The following is a 20965-nucleotide window of genomic DNA, read 5'->3' as shown; positions in this document are numbered from 1 at the left end:
TAATACCTAGCTCTGCTCTAGCTTAACACGAGAGCTCGTCAAACATGGGCTACTACACCGTGCTGTATTCTTCTTCTTCCCATGGGGCCTCCTGGTGGTTAGGGGACCAGCATGACACACATTCTACACATTCCACTGCTCACGCTACTTCTCCGACACAGTGGCACCTGAGAGTCAGCCTGCTTCTCATGCTGACTCTCAGACAAGGACCCACACGGCAATTTTTCGGGACCCCTCATCGGAGCTGGCCCCGTTTGCATGGCACCGAAACCCGGGAACAGTCTTCTTCTTCTTTCTTCTTCTTCTAATGGCTTTCCGGCAGACTGGATGCATTGCGGCACATTGCTGCCTCTCACAGAATACTACACAAATTCAAGACCCCCCCCCCCCCCCCCCCCCCCCCCGGGAACAGTCAAGGGAGTCGGGTTTAGGGCAAGTAAAACAATCTGGTTGGTGTTAGGGGCTACGGTTTGGGTTAGGCTTAAATAACAACAAATGTCACATGCGACATGTGGGACATGGTGGCAGTCGATCACTGGTGTGGAAATCATTGCAAAGTGAGTGCCCCCCCCTCCACGCACACACACACACACACACACACACGCACGCACCGACCACCCTATTTAAAGCTCACGGTCCCGCGGCGCCGCTATCAGCCATTGTGAGAGTTCTGCTGGACCACCGTGACAAAGCGGCAGAATTTGACGCCCGGGGAGTGAGAACGGGCTGGCTGCCTGAACCTCACGAAACAAAACAATTGAATGCTTCTCTCTCCTTATTTTCTCCTTGCTTTCTGGCTCTGCCTCAATGGGCAGTCTTGCCAAATGCCCCTATTGTTTACAATCTAATTTGAGAGAGAGGGGGCGGAGCGCTGACCTGCATCCCCAAGCAGACATCTGCACCTTCACCACCTCCCCTCGCTGCGTGCTTATTGGCTCGCACAGGCAGAGCAGGTGAGGCACTGTGATACCTGCCATCATCACTAAGCATGCCAATGTTGTTCTGTGGCTTGGCGGGTTGTGTTGCTGCGGGTTGCCCGGGCAACCTGACAGTGTACACAAATGAGACGAGGAGCCGGGGCAGGAGGAGGAGGAGGAGAGGGCTGTGTGATGAATGGTTCTCCAGAAGGACAGGCCCCAGAGGGAAGAGGATTGGTGCGGCAGGCAGCACTTATAAATCCCAGGGATGCTCCGGGCGAGGAGGAGGAGGAGGGGAGCGGAGGTGAGGTCGATTCGGGAGCTGGAGGAGGTGACGGTGGGATGCAGGGAGAGAGCGAGAGCACTGACTGTCTTGCTTTCTGTGTGAGCTTAGAATGAAATAAGGTTCTACCTGCCTTCAGGATGTTCTGAGATATATTGAGCTTTTCAAAGTTCAAATTACACTCAAAGATCATAATAAAATAATAGCACCATGCACTCAGAATAGGTTCATATGACTTTAGGTCAGTTTTGAAACACACACACATGCACATGCGCACGCACGCACACACACGCACGCACGCACGCACACACACACACACACACACACACACACACACACACACACACACTTTCAAATAGCCTACAGCAAGTAGATTTGCATTCTGCAGTCAATTAGGATAGCCCCGCCCCCTACCCCAAAACCGTGTTCTACTATCATCAGCCACTGCATAATTGTTCATTTGCACCATGATGTGATGAAGTTCTTTGGATAGTTTCTGCTGTAACAAGTGAGAACAAACAATCTGCCCACAGAGAATTCCCATAAGGGGCTGTAGTCTCGACTCACCGACTTTCTTCGAAAACCCTTTTTCTCACCTCCGAAATTGGACCTTTCTACTGCCTGAACGGGGGGGGGGGGGGGTGTCTAAAGATTTATCATTGACCATATCCCCCCCCCCCCCTTCACTGGAGGTTTATAGATGTTCTGAAGAAACTCGGATATGTGTCGTTTTTGAGCACGGAAGGAAGAGACTGAGCGGATTCCTGCGTTGTAAACTGGATGTGTTGTGTCTGTGAGGACACCCCTCCTCCTCCCGCCTGAAGTGGACCGCTCCGTGCCGCCACACAGCCAGTGCGCGGTGAGCAGCGCAGCGCAGAGCAGAGCTCCAGACACTTTTTGGATCAGAGCGAGCGGGGCAGTGTGGATACATACGCGGCAGCGGAGCGCACGGCGTTGGGCACGGCACAGGCTGAGGACTCTGTACAGCGCAAACTCCAACACAAATGGATATTTCCGTGGCTTTGTTATCGCTCTTCTTTTTTACCAAACCAGGTGAGTGCAAGCAAGGCGCGTGGCACGGTGAGGTAACGACCAGAGGAGAGTTGTTGTTTTAGTGACTCGAGCTTGTCCAGTAATTTGCACCTGGCGCGCGCAAACAAACATGTCGCAGAGCTCTGGACCGCATGGCTTACATTTTACTTCCTGCTTTAACACTATAATAGCATTACATTTGAGCTGAATTGTTTTGTGCATCAGAATGAGGGAAAGCAGTGGCACCTCTTACCTTTCTCTGTCTGTCATTTGCTGCGCACAGTCCAGGCTACCTCCAGCAGGCAGCCCGTGAAGACAGGTGTTGGCTGCGTTATCGGGCAGCAGATTCCGCGCACTTATTTGGAATCTGTACTAGCCTACTAGCCTACTAGCCATATCCTGAAGAGATGCATTAAAATTGTTTGACCCCCCCCCCTCCAACCACGAGTCACGACCAGTCGTTTTAAGCATAATAGGTTTGTTTTCATTTTTTCATCATTTTATTTTATTTTTCAATTCAGTGAAAGCTAGCCCTTTAGGCAGAACCTCCCTCACCTCGCCACTCTGTGTGAATGTCCACTTCGACATTCCTCTCTCTAACCTCCATTTCTCTCCACCGTGCAGCTTTGGCTTTCGGGACAGATGAAGATTACCAGCTCGACATCATCAATGAACTTGACCTGGCAAATGCCACCTATGGAATTACCCAAGTGGCGGGGCTTCACAACAGTAGCAAAGCCTTCGTATTCCGAGGTAACTGCATGCCTATATATCCTATATCTATCTGACCGGATTGCAGGACGCATTCAAGTTCACTAATGTCTTTGCCTTGTATAGGCTACAATAGCCTAGGCTATTAGGCTATGATTGTCTACGTCTTTCTTTCATTAAGTTAGTGTGAGCTACGCCAGGGCCACACCTTTTGGTGACACAGTATTAGTGGGGTTGCTGAGCCAGAACGCTCCGGGGAGCCGCCGCTCATAATTACTGCGCGTTTAATTTGTCCTCGGCAGCAGATGCTCCGTCCCCTTCCAGGCCCGTGTACTGTATGAGCGACTGTTTCCACTCACATGGTGGTGTCACCTCAACAACTGGTGGTTAATAATGGGATAACAGGTATAACAGAGGACCCTGAGAGGGCACCTGTATTTGGGGATATGTAGTCTCAGTGGAAAGGAGAAACAGATTACATAATAGGAATCAACCTAGAAGAATAGTATTCAAAAATATCAAAGCCATAACTGCAAAATGGGAATAGTAGTCTTATTAGTGATGTCACAGCGCAAAAAAAGGTCAATTATTATACCAAGTAATTTAGTCTCATATTCAGCCTTCAAGTCTTGTTTTCCTTAAAGCAAGACAAGCGTTCAGTGAGTCAGTGTCTGTTGAAGAAACCTGTCACAATAACTCAGATCACTGCAGTGCTGTCAAGAAGAATAATGACACATAATCCTACAAAATTCTTCAAACAAGTTGACTTGCATTGAGAAATAATCAAATAGCCTAATCGTCACTTTATTTTCTAAGAATATTATGTTTTAGGACTCGATAACAGACTAAATGCTTTCTTTTATGCCGGGCGCACACGAGATTAAAAATAGTACACCATCAATTCTGATATTAAAGGTCATATAAAAACTCACTGAGTAGCACGAGCTGTAAAATCCTAGAGGAATATCACTGCATCTTATTATCGCTGAGAGATGTATTGCCAGCGCTGGAAAAGACGACAACTTTGCTTTGGCACTTGCTGCTCTGCAGTCGGAGAAGAGCTCTCACCTCTTTGTTTAGTGCTGTCAGCTTTATAAGCAGAGGCTGAATTATTTGAGAGTAAATATAGACTAGAGGAGGAGAGGGATTTGGCAATGAGAGGAGAGACGGGGGAGAGACAGAGGGGGAGAGGGGGGAGACAGAGCGGGGGGAGGGGGGGTTGTATGTGAGAGAGATGGAGAGATTTGACAGTGGCAGACAATGACCAGTTGTTGCACACATCTCCACAGTTACCTGCCTGCTGTGTTTGTGTGGTTTCAGAGTCAGACCGATGTGCGTTGTGCCGTCATCACGTTGAGTCGATATTGACCTTTTGTTAAATATCAGATATGAGCCGGTCAGTGTCGTCCACATCGTCCACATCTTACTCATAAATGAGCAAACCTAGGTATGTTTGTATATCTCTGTTTCGTTTTCCTCGGACACCGTCGGCATGACAGCCTTCATTTTTGGCGCGGGTGCCGGCAGAGGTCTTGAGCGGAGGGGGACTGTGTCATATTTTTGAATTAGGTAACGAGGGCCGCCTAAAGGGGCAAAAAGGGCTAATTACTAGTGGCCAAAATGAGTGAACACAGGTTCAGCACCATGGATAGCTCCATGTGTTAGCTGCTGCTGTACTGTGATAGAGCACACCTGCAATGGTTGGAATCAGGGAAGTGGACTATGAAAGGAGAGAGATTCTGTGAGCGAGGCCAGTGATTGCTCCAATGGGTATCAGAACTATAGCTGTTACCGCTGTTACGTCTGCCAAGGAGGGCATGTTTTTGGTGCCGTTTGTCTGTCTGTCTGTCTGTCTGTTGGTCAGTAGGATTATGGAAAAACTACTGGGCCGATTTTCACAGAACTTTGTGGAGGGGTGTAGCAGTGGCCAAGGAAGAACCCATTACATTTAGGAGTGGATCTGATCCGACTCACAACATCTCCATCTCATAGCAGACTGGACTAATTGGCCATGGCGGAGGTCTGCGCTCTCCGACTGCCCTTCTACTTCAGTCATGTTTTTGCACATTAATTCCTCATTTAAATGCAGACTTTCCCCTCTGTCATTGAAGAGGTGTGCGGTGTCTCCCTGCCTTAACGAGTTTCCCCTGTCATTGAAGAGGTGTGCGGTGTCTCCCTGCCTTAACGAGTTTCCCCTGCCATTGAATAGGTGAGGGGTGTCCCGGCCTTAACGAGCTGCTAACACTAAAACAATCTCATCAGTTGGGGCGCGGAGCGTTTATGATGGTCTGGGTGTTGTTTCAGAGGATTTTTCTCCCCACTGAGAAGAACATTCTGGGAGAAACTCTGGGATCTGTAGTTTTCTGGCATGACAATGGTTTAAAGATATTGGGCCATATCTTACACCCAGTGCAAGGGCAAGGGCAATCTTTGCTAGTTTCTAGCACTGAACATCTCCCCTTTTTTTCTTTTAATTACCACTGGGTCGCTGAAACATGACCTTTGATGTACTGACCCAGTGGTAATTAAATGAAAAAAAGGGAGGTTTTGAGTGCTAGAAACTAGCAAAGATTGCCCTTGCCCTTGCACTGGGCATAAGATATGGCCCATCGACTATCAGCACAAAACATCATGGGCAGCTTCAAACCAAAATCATCTGCATCATCATCCTTAAAAAACCTGTATTGATCGAGCCGTACTCGTGTGTGTGTGTATTGTGTGTGTGCGATCGTGTGTGCGCATGCGTGTATTGTGTGTGTGCATTGTGTGTGTGTGTGTGTGTGTGTGTGTGTGTGTGTGTGTGTGTGTGTGTGTGTGTGTGTGTGTGTGTGTGTGCGGTTGGTTGGTTGTAGTTCTCTATAGTGTTTGGCACTGTGTGCCGCTGGCTCTGAATGAATGAAGGCGGGCAGGCAGGGCTTCTTGGCTAACTGTGCCGAGGTGGAGCTGGCCGAGACTCCAGGCTTCAAGCCAGACGGATACAGCAGCCTCTGTTTCTACTGATGCTATGCTACTGCACTGGAATAACCCTACACACACACACACACACACACACACACACACACACACACACACACACACACACACACACACACACACACACACACACACACACACACACACCTATACTCCCACCCTCGTCTCCAAGCCTTCGACCTGCTGCCATCCCCATGGTTTCCCGGCTCCAGCAGCCAGATAGCGTGTGAAACTGGAGGCTGCTAGAACCCAGAGGGGAACATTGGTCCCAAGAGTTGGAGAGGATGCTTGTGTTATGTCCTATTTAACACTTCGCCCACACCCCCTTCACTACTTTCACAGCCCTATAACCCAGATGGCCCAGCAGAGCGCCCCCCGCAGGCCGCAGCCAAGTCCAACTAACTACCAGGCACTTTCCAAGTGTGGATGATGATGATGATGCTGTGATTAATAAGTTAGAGCAACAAACAGCCGATGATTAAGAGCCTGGTAATGTGTGCTGCAGGACCCAGTGATTTCTCCACATGATTTATGCATGCTGTGTCCAATCAGCTTTGGCACCCATATCCATATTTCAGCAGTTTGATTGCATAAATTGTGAGAGCCGCATATTATAATGGGTTTAATGCTGGTGAAATGAATGGAAAAAGGCCCTCAGGGAATGTCGGGTGTGCTGGCCCCTTAGTGTTGATATAGTGTGGAGTGTTGGACCGCGATGAGAGACAGAGAGAGAGAGAGAGACGGAGAGAGAGAGAGAGAGAGAGAGAGACAGAGACAGAAGTCGCGTTTCCAACCACATGTTTTTATGCGAAATTTCAATTTGCACATAAAACAACTGAGTGGAAACGCCTCCAAATATCGCAAAAAGGTTTTCACGCTTGAGGGAGGTGGAAAAGTCGGGCGTATCGAAAAAAGGAAAATGCGATAAGTGCAGTGGAAACAGATCGAGCGATATTCCGTTGTCTCTCCATTCAAAAACCATGCAGTTTGCCTTGATCACTGCAAAACATGACATGTCAGCATAGCCTACACAATAGGGCTACAAACAAAAAAAACACTGATCATTTTGCATTTTCTTTTCCCGTCTTTCTGAGAATTCGACACAGAGGATCTGGCAGCCCCTCGGCTAGCTGCTGGGCCTGATGTCTCCAGGCTCTCCTGCTCTCAGCTAGCCACCGATTCACAAACAACAGATGACGTGCGTTGGAGGAAATAGACGCCAGCGTTTGTGATCTTAAGTTATGGTCAAAAGGAAACAGTATCAGGGCCGGTGCCACTGATAACACAGGCCCGTTTAGCAAAGTCAGATGAGTGCAGCCTCCTCTAAACAGGTCTTTATCTAGATGTCTGTACACCTATCTGATCCTGCTCCATGGATTATATTTCACTGTGGAACAACAGAAGGAAAAATGCTAATACTGTTAAGCGTGGGAGAGAAAACAAATCCTACAGCTTGTATTGATGGGCGGCTCAGCTATTTGCTAACATATTTGTTATAATTTGCATAAATTTTGTTGTTGTTGTGGTATGCTATGTTATGGCAGCTTCTATAGTGGTATATATTGAGTGAAGTCAGTGTGTCCAGACTGGGGGCTGACCTACTTTCTCAACCTAGATTGTCAACCTCAATACCTGGACCCCATTCGGTCGCACTGCTGATTTGGATTTGAAGCTATTTGCAGTGATTCTGGTTTCAAAAAGGAAATGGGATTATGGTGGGTGGATATTTTGATTTCTCCTGAAATGTGTTTTGTAGAAGCTGTATGTAAATGATCCAGGGGACGTACATTGTGTCTTAATGTATTCACCTGATAAGCTGTGTGATATTCAATTCACCAACCTGTCACATGAGCTCAGCAGCACAGTAAATGTTTTCATCGGTTCTATGCTGTATATCCTCCACTGAGCCATTTGTAACAGCCTGAGGACGATAGCTCGCCATCCAGATTCAATTTATTCTCTAAAAAGTTAAGAATATATTTATTTCCAACTCATGAACACTTCAACCTTAGGCCGATATGAAAATAGGGACGATGGAACATTCCTACCACGGACAGGCGGCTGATACAAACTTACTGACCTATATCAATTTGTGCACTTGTCGTATCGATTCATCCGACAAAATGCTCCTTCACATTTTGGCGTTGGCCCTTTACTTCGTCCACTACGAGCAGCTTTCTGGCCCTGTAACATCATCTGTAGTGTAGACATGGCGTCTGTTTTAACAAGATCACACACACACACACACACACACACACACACACACACACACACACACACACACACACACACACACACACACACACACACACGTCAGTAAAACCCAGCGTCTTCTCTTGTGCATCCCCAAGGCAGTGAAACCACGCGCTGGACGTCTCGGTTCAAAACACCCTCGAATTAAATGGCCCGAGCTGACCCCCGAAAGCTGATGATCGTACGTACGTACGGTCACACTTTTACATTCTAGTCAAAACACTCAGGGACTTTTGGGAGCGTTTCACATTTTCCACTGTGCCACACAAAGCAAAGTGGTAATATACAGGTCGTCACAAAGGTCCTCTATCAGCATCTCATCGGTGTCGGGAGCTGCCTCCGCCTCTTCTCCTCCAGTGTTGCAAAGTAACGCTTGTTGTGTGGACTGAGTGTTGTAAGAACTGACAGGCATATTGTGAACAGCAAAAATGTGTGACTCTGGAATGACCCTCAATTTCTGGCGGCTGACAACTGAGCAAAATTGAATTTCTCTCCAGCAAGAGAGCTACTGCTCGCCGAGTTCTCCGAAACTCCACAACTCGATGTTCAGAGCAGGTCACTGCTACTTTGCTGTTACTGCATTTATGTACAGTGACGGTTTTAACCATAGACTGGTAGAGGCAGACCATAGTCTGTAGAGGCAGACCATAGTCTGTAGAGGCAGACCATAGACTGTAGAGACAGACCATAGTCTGTAGAGGCAGACCATAGTCTGTAGAGGCAGACCATAGACTGTAGAGACAGACCATAGACTGTAGAGGCAGACCATAGACTGTAGAGGCAGACCATAGACTGTAGAGGCAGACCATAGACTGTAGAGACAGGCCATAGACTGTAGCCCACACATGGGCAAAATACGGCCCGCGGGTCGCCATCTGTGTGGCCCGCGATGGAACTGCAACAATTTTTTTTTTTTTACAGTGCACCTGAACACAACATGCAAGATACCCACTGAATAAGTGTCCAAATGTTCATGTCATTCTGGCCAATACTCCACTTCTGTTAAACTGTTATAGCATTTCAGTCTGGAATATGGAATATCTTTCAAGAATCTTTATGACTAAAAGGCTACATTGAAGTAGAAATTTAAATAATGAACTCATTGGTTTTGGATTTATTTAGCTTCAAGAGTGCATTTTTGTTTGTGTGACCCTCAACACAGGCTTTGAGAATCCCGGGCCACTTACTGATACTTATGTTTAAATTAACCCACTCATATTCTGGTTTATTTCAAGAAAAACATTTCGGCTAGTGGAAATTCTAATTGGCTGGTAAGTGGTAACTTTAAAATCTAGCAGCCATATTGGCAGGTGGTCTGCTGTTGGTCCCTGATCGGCAAACTGCGCGATCACTGGACAGGCGACCTGTCAATCATGCCCAAAACATAGTCCTTTGTTGTTTTTTACTCTAAACGGGTAATTTATATTTTCAGTATTGTTTCCATATAAAAATACAGCCCCCCCGTACAGTGGTCCTGAAAGCTAAAATTAGCTGTAGAGACCAAAACCGTGTTTGGAACCAGGCTATGAACATGTTTATTTATGCTGTAAAGTCAGCCATTTCAACATGGGGGGTGAATGGGGAATGACTCGTTTTTGGAGCCAGCCTCACGTGGCTATTCGAGGAACTGCAGTTTTTGGTACTTAGCACATGCGACCAAACAAAACTGCCCCCTTGGTTTTAACAGAAAATCCACCTGAAACAAGCTCCAGTGGAGTTTGATCTGAGAAGATGTTTCAGGATGTAAAACATCTTTGTTAACTCATTCAGGGCCAGTTTAGGACTGCCAATATTTAGCACAGGCCAAAGATTTTCATAATTGTTGGTCATCTTTCAAGACCCACAGTAAATTATCTATTAGCACCAGAGTGATTTGCAATACCTCAAAATGAAGATGTACGTCTCTGGGTTCACCAGGAAAAAAAAAGTGAGCTTTTAGCATGTTCTGTACTCTACTTATAGCCATTTATATACACCCTGTTTTCCCCCAGAAGGTCTCCTTGAGAAAATAAACAGGAGAAAAGGCAATTTTTGTAAAAGGGCACAATCTCAAGCAGAACTCACTCTCAATTCTTTTATTTTGAACTGTATTGACATCAGACATGTAAATATTATTCGTTAGGACACAAATGACAAAAAAAAAAAAAAAAAATATATATATATATATATATACACATGAAGTGCTTTTTTTTTACATTCAACAATACAGTTTACTCGGTGTGAGTGAGTGTGCAGACAGACAGACAGACAGACAGACAGACAGACAGACACACACACACACGATCCCCCTTTTAGATTTCTAACCCCACATAGGATAAGCAATAACCACGCCCTGTGGCGCTGGGATTGGCCAGGAGCAACACTGGAGGGCACGCAGCCCAGCGATTTCATGAACCAACTGAAAGCTCTTGAGAAGGACAGCGGGCTGCTGTGACTGCCTTCTGCCCGCTGCTGCCTAGCTGTTCCTGTGTTTATTTTGATTTGTTCTGGTACACCCGTCCTCGTCCATGTCTCCCTGTCATATCCTCTCTGCTATTTGATCGTTCCCGTTTTCCCCTCGGCTATTCAACACGTCCTCACCGCCCTCGCAAACTGATCGATCATTTCCTCATTCCTCCGATGATCAAACACATCTCTTGATTACTTTCTCCCGGCTGGCACAGAGGAAGGCGACTCCAGCTCGTGCAGCGCGCCGAGGGCGTTTCAATGGCGTTTCTCCTGTCTGCACCACTGGTCTGCACAAGGAAGCGTTACCAGTTTTCTGCTTTTCCTCTTGCTCAATTTCAAAACAACAGCTGCGGTATGTGTTTGTTCACGTGTTGTCTTAGATGTTAGGGACCTGATACCATGTGACAGGCTGGGGAAGTGTTTTAACTATGCGCTGCACGAATAAAAACAAAAACACGTCAAACACGTCATTGGCCCTCTGGGCTATTCCTGATAACACGTCAAAGACGTCATTGGCCCTGAATGAGTTAAACATCTGGCGCCAGTTGCACCAAGTGGTCTTACGACTGGTCTTAAGCTACGCCGGTCGTAACTTTACGACCTAACAGCTACGCCGGTTGCACCAAGAGGGCTTAAGCCTAATTTTCACTACGCCCAGGCGTAACTCTTACGCCTGGTCAGGAGGAGGCGTAATGAAGTGCCTGCCTGTAACAGAGATCTCCGTGTCTATCAGCGGAGACCTGCTGTAATTGAGTCCTTACCGTCCTCATCGTCGTAACGTCGCCATCGAAGCATGACGTTAGATTATAACGAACTAGTTGTGTGGCTTAGCCTTCCCAAATGTTGAGGGTCGTTACATAGAATTGGGAACGTTACATTCAATTTCATTCAGACTGCCTGGCACTAATCGCCGCCATTTTCCCCCCGGAGTTTCCACAGGAGGAGGGGGGTGGGAGGAGGGAGGGTGTAGTGACGCACATACAGTAGTGGGTGACGGCGCCAGGCACATTTTTGGGCCAATCGGGGCACATTCCCCGGCAATTCACATGGACGCTCATTGCTACGACCAGCGTAGTTAAGACCAGATGTAAGCCCTATTGGTGCAACAGGCGTAAATCCACTCTAAAGACTGGTCTTAACTAAGACCGTAGGAGTTATGACCAGGCATAGTTAAGACCACTTGGTGCAACCGGCCCCAGGTTTTGGTGTCAGTCCCTCACAATCAAAGAGCGAGGGCTTCTTTCTAGAGCCGCCATTTTGCACCGAGAGAGATGTTCAACAATCACACAGGAGAGAAATCCATCATAGAAGAGGAGAGAGAGCAGTTTCTCCACTCACAGGAGCAGGAGAGAGACCAGCATGCACTGCAGCAGAGAGACAGGCTGGGGTTTGAGTAAGGCTGTGACTCTGAATTGGAAAAACTCTGGCTGTCACCATCACTGTGTCTCTCCGCCTACAGGTGAACTCAGAGCTGAGTACAAGAAGTTCATAGCTCTTCTCTGGGGGTTGTCGAAAGGCATTCTGGGAAACGTATATGGAAATCGCAGACTGAAGTACAGCCGGTCGAGGGAAAGTGGGCTCCCCAAAAAAAGTAAATTATACCCAGGATAATGACTCGACTGTACGTTATCCCACTGATTACATGGCTACTTACCAGTGGTCTATGAAGTACCTGAGAGCCTCACTTCAGTAAAAGTACAGATATCGAAATGACTTTGGTAGAAGTTAAAGTCAGCTATTTGAATATTTCTTGGGTAAAAATGGGATGGCACAGTGGCTCAGTGGTTAGCACTTTTGCCTCACAGCAAGAAGGTCGCGCGTTCGAACCCTGGTCCGTCCCAGGTCCTTTCTGTGTGTAGTTTGCATGTTCTCCCCGTGTTCGTGTGAGTTTCCTCTGGGTGCACTGGTTTCCTCCCACCATCAAAGACATGTACAGTATGTTAGGGTTAATACTCCTGTCAAAGACATGTATGTTAGGGTTAATACTCCTGTCAAAGACATGTATGTTAGGGCTAATACTCCTGTCAAAGACATGTATGTTAGGGTTAATACTCCTGTCAAAGACATGTATGTTAGGGTTAATACTCCTGTCAAAGACATGTATGTTAGGGTTAATACTTAGGGTTAATAATTAAAATCTTAGCAGAAAAGAATCCTCGGGTCTTGAAAGATGAGCCAGAATCCTCAAAAAAACCCTCTGGCAGAAGCTACCTACAGTAAAAAAAAAAACGGCTGGCAGTGAATGTGTTAATACTCCTGTCAAATACATGTGTGTTAGGGTTAATACTCCTGTCAAAGACATGTATGTTAGGGTTAATACTCCTGTCAAAGACATGTATGTTAGGGTTAATACTCATGTCAAAGACATGTATGTTAGGGTTAATACTCCTGTCAAATACATGTATGCTAGCGTTAATACTCCTGTCAAAGACATGTATGTTAGGGTTAATATTCCTGTCAAAGACATGTATGTTAGGGTTAATACTCCTGTCAAAGACATTTATGTGAGGGTTAATACTCCTGTCAAAGACATGTACTGTATGTTAGGGTTAATATTCCTGTCAAAGACATGTATGTTAGGGTTAATACTCCTGTCAAATACGTGTGTGTTAGGGTTAATACTCCTGTCAAAGACATGTATGTTAGGGTGAATACTCATGTCAAAGACATGCATGTTAGGGTTAATACTCCTGTCAAATACATGTGTGTTAGGGTTAATACTCCTGTCAAATACATGTGTGTTAGGGTTAATACTCCTGTCAAAGACATGTATGTTAGGGTGAATACTCCTGTCAAATACGTGCGTGTTAGGGTTAATACTCCTGTCAAAGACATGTATGTTAGGGTGAATACTCATGTCAAAGACATGCATGTTAGGGTTAATACTACTGCTGTCAAAGACATGTATGTTAGGGTGAATACTCATGTCAAAGACATGTATGTTAGGGTTAATACTCCTGTCAAATACATGTATGTTAGGGTGAATATTCATGTCAAAGACATGCATGTTAGGGTTAATACTCCTGTCAAAGACATGTATGTTAGGGTTAAGACTCCTGTCAAAGACATGTATGTTAGGGTTAATACTCCTGTCAAATACATGTATGTTAGGGTTAATACTCCTGTCAAATACATGTGTGTTAGGGTTAAGACTCCTGTCAAAGACATGTATGTTAGGGTTAATACTCCTGTCAAATACATGTATGTTAGGGTTAATACTCCTGTCAAAGACATGTATGTTAGGGTTAATACTCCTGTCAAAGACATTATGTTAGGGTTAATACTCCTGTCAAAGACATGTATGTTAGGGTTAATACTCCTGTCAAAGACATGCATGTTAGGGTTAATACTACTGCTGTCAAATACATGTACTGTATGTTAGGGTTAATACTCCTGTCAAAGACATTATGTTAGGGTTATTAATACTCCTGTCAAAGACATATGTTAGTGTTAATACTCCTGTCAAAGACATGTATGTTAGGGTTAATACTCCTGTCAAAGACATATATGTTAGGGTTAATACTCCTGTCAAAGACATTATGTTAGGGTTATTAATACTCCTGTCAAAGACATATGTTAGTGTTAATACTCCTGTCAAAGACATGTATGTTAGGGTTAATACTCCTGTCAGTGCCCCTGAGCAAGGCAGTGGAGTTGGTCCCTGTGGCTGCCCACTGCTTCTAGTTCTAGGAAGGTTCCTAGTAGAGGATGGGTCAAATGCAAAGGATGAATTTCCCCACAGGGACAATAAAGGATATGTATTAAGTACCAAAGGTAATTTTCTGATATTAAATGTACTTAAGTATTGAAAGTAAAAGTACAAATAAACATTAATAACAAGGCAAACAAAAGACATGTCTGGGAAATCTACTTCTTCTCGAGTTTGATAGCGGTTGGCAAACAGCGTTATGGTGCATTACCGCCTCCAACAGGGAATGGAGAGTGGATCATGTGGATTCGCCAAACCTGCTTGCTTGCAGGGTACCAAATTTCTCCGTAATTGACCAATCAGAATCAAGTATTGAACAAAGCCGTGTAATAACACAAAATAACTCCTGGAGTGGACTGAACATCACAGACTGATGAGATCTAAAAGACGATCATTTGAACGTGGATTTTCTTCCTTTATTGCGGCTCAGTTGGCCAAAAAGCCAGCGGAAGTCATGACCGATACACACAGAAATAGATCCACGCACCAAAATCAATCAATCGAGACCAATAAAGTAGTCATGATTTGAATAATCATGGTGTCTAGCTGCAGATGGAAAAAAAGTCTGTGGAGTATGTGGGCAATTATAGGTGATTACATTGTGGGGGATCATATTATCAGTGTATCATGACCACCTGGGAGTCTGATGGTACAACTATGATATGACACCATGCCAGTAGTTGACAGAAATCTGTGGAACAGCACATTATGCGTAGGAGTAGGAGTAGAGTAGGAGTCTATTGATTCAACAGTAATTAGGCGGTAAATTGAGTTCCACATGTAAACACTACAGTAAGTAAAAGAAAAATCGAATTACTTTAAGGACAATACTGTTGTTGGCTCTGCCAGTGAATTTGTCTGTCTGTTAGCAAAATCTCTATTAAAAGGGAGCAAGTGGCAATGTTTCTTTCAATTTCTGTCCGCCGGCCACACCTATGTGTTTCACGTGCGATCGGGCTGAAACCTTCAGGGGGTGTAAAGAGCACCCTTGCGGGTGACCTGACACAGCCAGATTTTGTAATTATTACTGTAGGTGATTGCCCTAATTACCTAATGATGTGATGTCATCAGTAATGATGTCATCAGTGATGTCATCCTTCCTATACATTGCTGAAGCAGGAAGTAGGCGGTCACTTTGCCTCTCTATTGTTATTATTGCACCATAACGCAAAACAAGTTCAGTGATGTCATCCGTGACGATGTCATCGGTGAATGATGTCATAGAGCAGGCGAGGCCGCATAGTGGCGAGCCTAGGAATCGAGCACGCGTAGTGCGCGATATTTGCTACTATCTCAAAAAGTACTTAATGGATTTGGCTGACATTTGGTGGGCAAGTAGCCCACGGTAGAAGGATCGGTTGATTTGATTTTGGTGGTGGTCTGAATCATCTTTATGCTCTTATTTATGTTCATGTCTCGGTGGGAAATTAAAGTCCCACATTCAGGACTTCCAAACTGCTGAACAGCGAACTTCAAATCCAGAAGACAAATGACAAACAAACATAAACTGTCTTTGTGTGTTTGTGTGTGTTTTATTTTTATTTTTCATTTTTCATTTATTTCACATCTTCTGACCCACCTAGCTTGTAAAAAGAACCCAAGTGCAACTCAACAAAAGTTGAATCGCAGTAGTTTCTGCTGCTGATAGATTTGATTATTTGAACCTCCATCAAACATTCAGCTGACAGACTCCCTGTCAATCTTAAACCACTGTACTGTGTGTACTTTATCAATGTGAACTTAATACCTGTCAATCTTAAACCACTGTATGTACTTTATCAATGTGAAGTTAATAGCCGCCCGTTTTTTTTTTTTTGCGCCAATATCTTCCTTGTTCCTGTCAGGCAAACGCCGTCTAAATCCATCAACACAGGCCAATTGCAGAATATTGCAGAAGCAATATAGTTTGTGTAAAGATTGATGCCTAGTTGCGTCTGTCTGTCTATACATAGACTGAGATTCTTGACAGTGAATCAAGACAAATGCCTTGAACCAAAATGTGATTTCGTTTTATTTTTTATTTTTTATTATTAGGCTACTGCAGATATACCCCAGGGTACCTGAAGAGGATGGAAGGTAAACTTGATGGACAGGTTAAATCCAGGTTTCACCGCGGGTTCCTTTCTTCTAAGCGTATCGGCGTGGTGCATGTTCCTCCTGGGTTCCTTTCTTCTAAGCGTATCAGCGTGGTGCATGTTCCTCCTGTTTTAGAAGGCAGGAATATGCCACTCTTTGATGTGTGCCTCCACTGAAATGTTATCATGTTGGTGTCAGCGCAGGAAGTACGCTTTGGCTCCAGGTGAATGGATCCGTTGGAGAAGATGTGTGTAACAGGAGGAGGGAAAGGAAAATGGCAAATTAAAGTGGCCTGATTTAGCTGACGACTGCAAATGCGGCAGCATAAATGATACAGTAGGTGGGTCCTGAGTGAAGAAGGAGAAATAGGTGGTGACGCACATCTATTAATGAATGCAGAGCGGATTAGTTGCAGTAGCAGAATGTGACCTACACTAAGCAACGCTGCAATTAGGGATGAATGAATTTCACTATGTGGCAGTAATGAGACATCTTACCAACCGGGGGGGGGGGCAATTGAGCTATTTTTAGGAGACTGAGAAAACTGAATGCTCAGTTGCCTACAGGCTGCCGTAGAATTTGAAAGTAGACATGAAGAGAGCAAGGCGAGGTTTGGTGTGGGACCATTTCGAGCTAAAAAGTGACTTGGTTCAAACCTAGTCTCTCCCCAGACTCAAATATTACGTTGAATCACTGCGCTCCGCATACTACATAAATGAGTCTGTTCCACTTCACAGCCACTTCTGGGGTTTGAGGACGGGTCTAGGGGGGTTGAAATGAGTGACAGGTCGTAGCACCAATGAGAGAGCGGTTCGAAAAATGGGCTGGGCCTCCCCTGTCGTCTGATCGCAAAGTCGTTACTGATTGGGGAAGACTGAATCCACCACTGACCAATCCGAACCTGGCTAATGAATCGTCGACCTCCTCTCAATTTTGGAATAAATATTTCATTGAGGAAAAAACATGCCGCCTTTAGTATTTTCTGCCATAGGCATTACCAAAAAAACAAACAATTAATCGATAATTGATCGTTAATTTCCCTCGTGATCGATTAAGGACATTTCTTCCAGTGCCCACCCCTAGCTGCAATTGAGACTAATTTTGAAATGATCATGGGAGGCTATCCGTGCTTGGCTCCTCTCTTAGTTAGGAGTCAACTGGCTAGAAAGTGTGAGGCTCCAGTGAGGTCTCTCTCTCCTGCAGCCACGCTGTTGCTATTTATACCTCGCCCCCCTCTGACTGCACCGAGCAGAGCAGGAGCAGGGTTGCATATGGCACAGATATTACAGAGAAAGCCCCACGCCGGCAGGCACCGCCGGGCCGGCGCGCGGCTAAAACCCAGGCTATGACTGTAAAGTCTACCGCCACACAATCCCACTCCCCCCCCGAATCCGTTTCATCTTTTATGTATGAGTTTCCCCGGCTGTCCTCCTGCCAGAGGAGGCGACGCAGCGGTCCCACCTCACAGGGAACCGCGGCGGGAATTATTCCGCGTGAATAATTCATGGTACACGAGGGTGATATCTTTCAAAGGGACAGACGTGTCTCTATTGCCCCCCCTGCTGTCAAATTAAAGGCGGGCGGGATGAACAATGGGGCACACAGACACAAGTGCCTTCCACTGGATGCGGAAAACATGATCGGATCTCATCGTCCGTGGTGCCGCCACGGGCTTTTCATTCATCACCCCGGTGTAAGGACAGCGGTCGATAGCGAGGCTTTGGGTGGCCCGGTAATGTCCCATAAAGATGTGTTTCAGATAGATTCTGCTCGCTAAATCAGCTCACATCTCTCCCAAGATCAGTTCAATATTTTTTAAGATGTCACTCGTCACTCCGTGTCAAGGCCGCGGCGAGCGCACTAAGAGATGTGGTTGTAGAAATGGGAGGGTGCAACGATTAATCGATTTAGTTGTCACTATAAAATTAATCGCCAGCTTTTCTCCTCTTCTCTCTTTCCCCCTGTTTCCTGCACCATTGTACTTGGCCAATTCCCCCTGTCAAACTGTCCCGTCCCGGGGTCGATCTGGGGAGAGTTGTAGACTAGCACGTGCTTCCTCTGATACGTGTGAAGTCGCCAGCCGCTTCTTTTCCACCCGACAGCGAGGAGTTCCACCGGCAGGACGTAGCGTGTGGGAGGATCACGCTATACGCCTATTTCACATCCAACCCAAATCAGCCATTGTGTGTCTAAAATGCAGGGAGTAACACGGTTGCAAGCGAGACATTAATTAGAGTGCCGGGACTGGACCAGATGTCCCAGCGCTGTAATTAATGTCTCGCTTGCACCCGTGTTACTTCCTGCATTTTAGACACAAAATGGCTGATTTGGGTGAGATGTGAAATAGGCTAATTCCCCCAGTTAACCCCCCCCCCCCGTCAGTTTTATTCAGTGCATGCAGACTTAGTGCATGTAAATGCGCAAAATTATCTTATTGCCAGTTACCTGATTATTCCCAGTTATCAGATTGTGTGCATGTAAACAGATTATCTTTGCCTTGTGGACAAAACAAGACTTTTGAGGATGTCATCTTGGGCTTTGGGAAACACTGATCGAAATGTTTCACCATTTTCTGACATTTTATAGACCAAACAACTAATCGATTAATCGAGGAAATAATCGACAGATTAATTGACAATGAAAATCGTTAGTTGCAGACCTATGTAGAAATCACATCTGTGATTCATCCTGGGTGTGCACGCGCGCACACACACATGCACACACGCGCACACACACACACACACACACACACACACACACACACACACACACACACACACACACACACACGTGCACACACACACGTGAACACACACACACACCCGTGCACACACACCCACCCGTGCACACACACACACACACACACACACACACACACACACACACACACACACACAGACTCACACACAGACTCACAAGGTGAAAACAATACCAGCCCCTGTGTTGTGGCTGCTAAAAAGCTGAATCAAGGTGATGAAGTAATAAAAGTGGTGACCCATTTATAGTTTGAATGGAGTTAACCCTTTACTGGCTGTTTTTTTATGGCGACAATTGATCATTTTTATTCTGCGAAAAGAATATAATATATCTCCTATATCTCATATGCTAGTCGATATGGAAGTAGTCGATAACTAATAAAAAGCACTAGTCATGAATGCCCTAGAATAGTTTTCCATCTGCGGCCTCTCCAGCTGTGCTTGTTGCAAACAGTGTGAGCTTGGAGCTGGCTGTGTGGAAGATGATGGTGGAGCTTGGAGCTGGCTGTGTGGAAGATGATGGTGAGCTTGGAGCTGGCTGTGTGGAAGATGATGGTGGAGCTTGGAGCTGGCTGTGTGGAAGATGATGGTGAGCTTGGAGCTGGCTGTGTGGAAGATGATGGTGAGCTTGGAGCTGGCTGTGTGGAAGATGATGGTGTGAGCTTGGAGCTGGCTGTGTGGAAGATGATGGTGGAGCTTGGAGCTGGCTGTGTGGAAGATGATGGTGTGAGCTTGGAGCTGGCTGTGTGGAAGATGATGGTGTGAGCTTGGAGCTGGCTGTGTGGAAGATGATGGTGGAGCTTGGAGCTGGCTGTGTGGAAGATGATGGTGGAGCTTGGAGCTGGCTGTGTGGAAGATGATGGTGGAGCTTGGAGCTGGCTGTGTGGAAGATGATGGTGGAGCTTGGAGCTGGCTGTGTGGAAGATGATGGTGGAGCTTGGAGCTGGCTGTGTGGAAGATGATGGTGTGAGCTTGGAGCTGGCTGTGTGGAAGATGATGGTGTGAGCTTGGAGCTGGCTGTGTGGAAGATGATGGTGTGAGCTTGGAGCTGGCTGTGTGGAAGATGATGGTGTGAGCTTGGAGCTGGCTGTGTGGAAGATGATGGTGGAGCTTGGAGCTGGCTGTGTGGAAGATGATGGTGGAGCTTGGAGCTGGCTGTGTGGAAGATGATGGTGGAGCTTGGAGCTGGCTGTGTGGAAGATGATGGTGTGAGCTTGGAGCTGGCTGTGTGGAAGATGATGGTGTGAGCTTGGAGCTGGCTGTGTGGAAGATGATGGTGGAGCTTGGAGCTGGCTGTGTGGAAGATGATGGTGTGAGCTTGGAGCTGGCTGTGTGGAAGATGATGGTGTGAGCTTGGAGCTGGCTGTGTGGAAGATGATGGTGTGAGCTTGGAGCTGGCTGTGTGGAAGATGATGGTGTGAGCTTGGAGCTGGCTGTGTGGAAGATGATGGTGAGCTTGGAGCTGGCTGTGTGGAAGATGATGGCGGCGGGTGATGACCCCAGGCTCCTCCTACAGGCTGCCTCATTATCAGGCCAAGACAAATGCCACCTGCTGCACGCACTTCTTCAAATCCTCCGCTGGAAGACGGAAAATTAGCACCTCAGTCACCTCCGCGCACAGCAATTAAACCCTGTCTATTTATCGCTCTCTCTCTGACTGTTCACGGGAGGCGCAGGAACCAGCTTCCAGCACCTTTCCCGTCTCCATCAGAAGCCTGATATATAATTAGCCCTGCTTTGTCCTGCCTAAAGGCAACCGTCTTTGTTTTGATGCTATCACAAGCTCACTGTAATTGTGTTCACTTTC

The 20965-nt window shown here is 46.2% G+C and overlaps 1 protein-coding gene across 1 annotated transcript in view; it reads left to right on the top strand.

Moving 5' to 3' along the window:
- Positions 1–2179: 2179 nt before the first annotated feature.
- LOC310790905 (protein kinase C-binding protein NELL1-like) overlaps positions 2180–20965 on the top strand; it is a gene marked incomplete at its 3' end in the record, with an annotated part of 306141 nt that continues 287355 nt past the window's right edge. Inside the window, exons 1-2 of the mRNA XM_083652616.1 lie at positions 2180–2253; positions 2857–2985. Of these exons, the coding sequence (XP_083508742.1) occupies positions 2205–2253; positions 2857–2985 (178 nt within the window). The 5' untranslated portion in view covers positions 2180–2204. The remainder of the gene's footprint in view (positions 2254–2856; positions 2986–20965) is intronic.

The sequence above is a fragment of the Poromitra crassiceps genome, assembly GCF_964638095.1.
Source record: "Poromitra crassiceps genome assembly, chromosome: 16".
NCBI classification, from domain to species: Eukaryota; Metazoa; Chordata; class Actinopteri; order Beryciformes; family Melamphaidae; genus Poromitra; species Poromitra crassiceps.
This window is presented reverse-complemented; position numbering and strand designations above follow the sequence as displayed.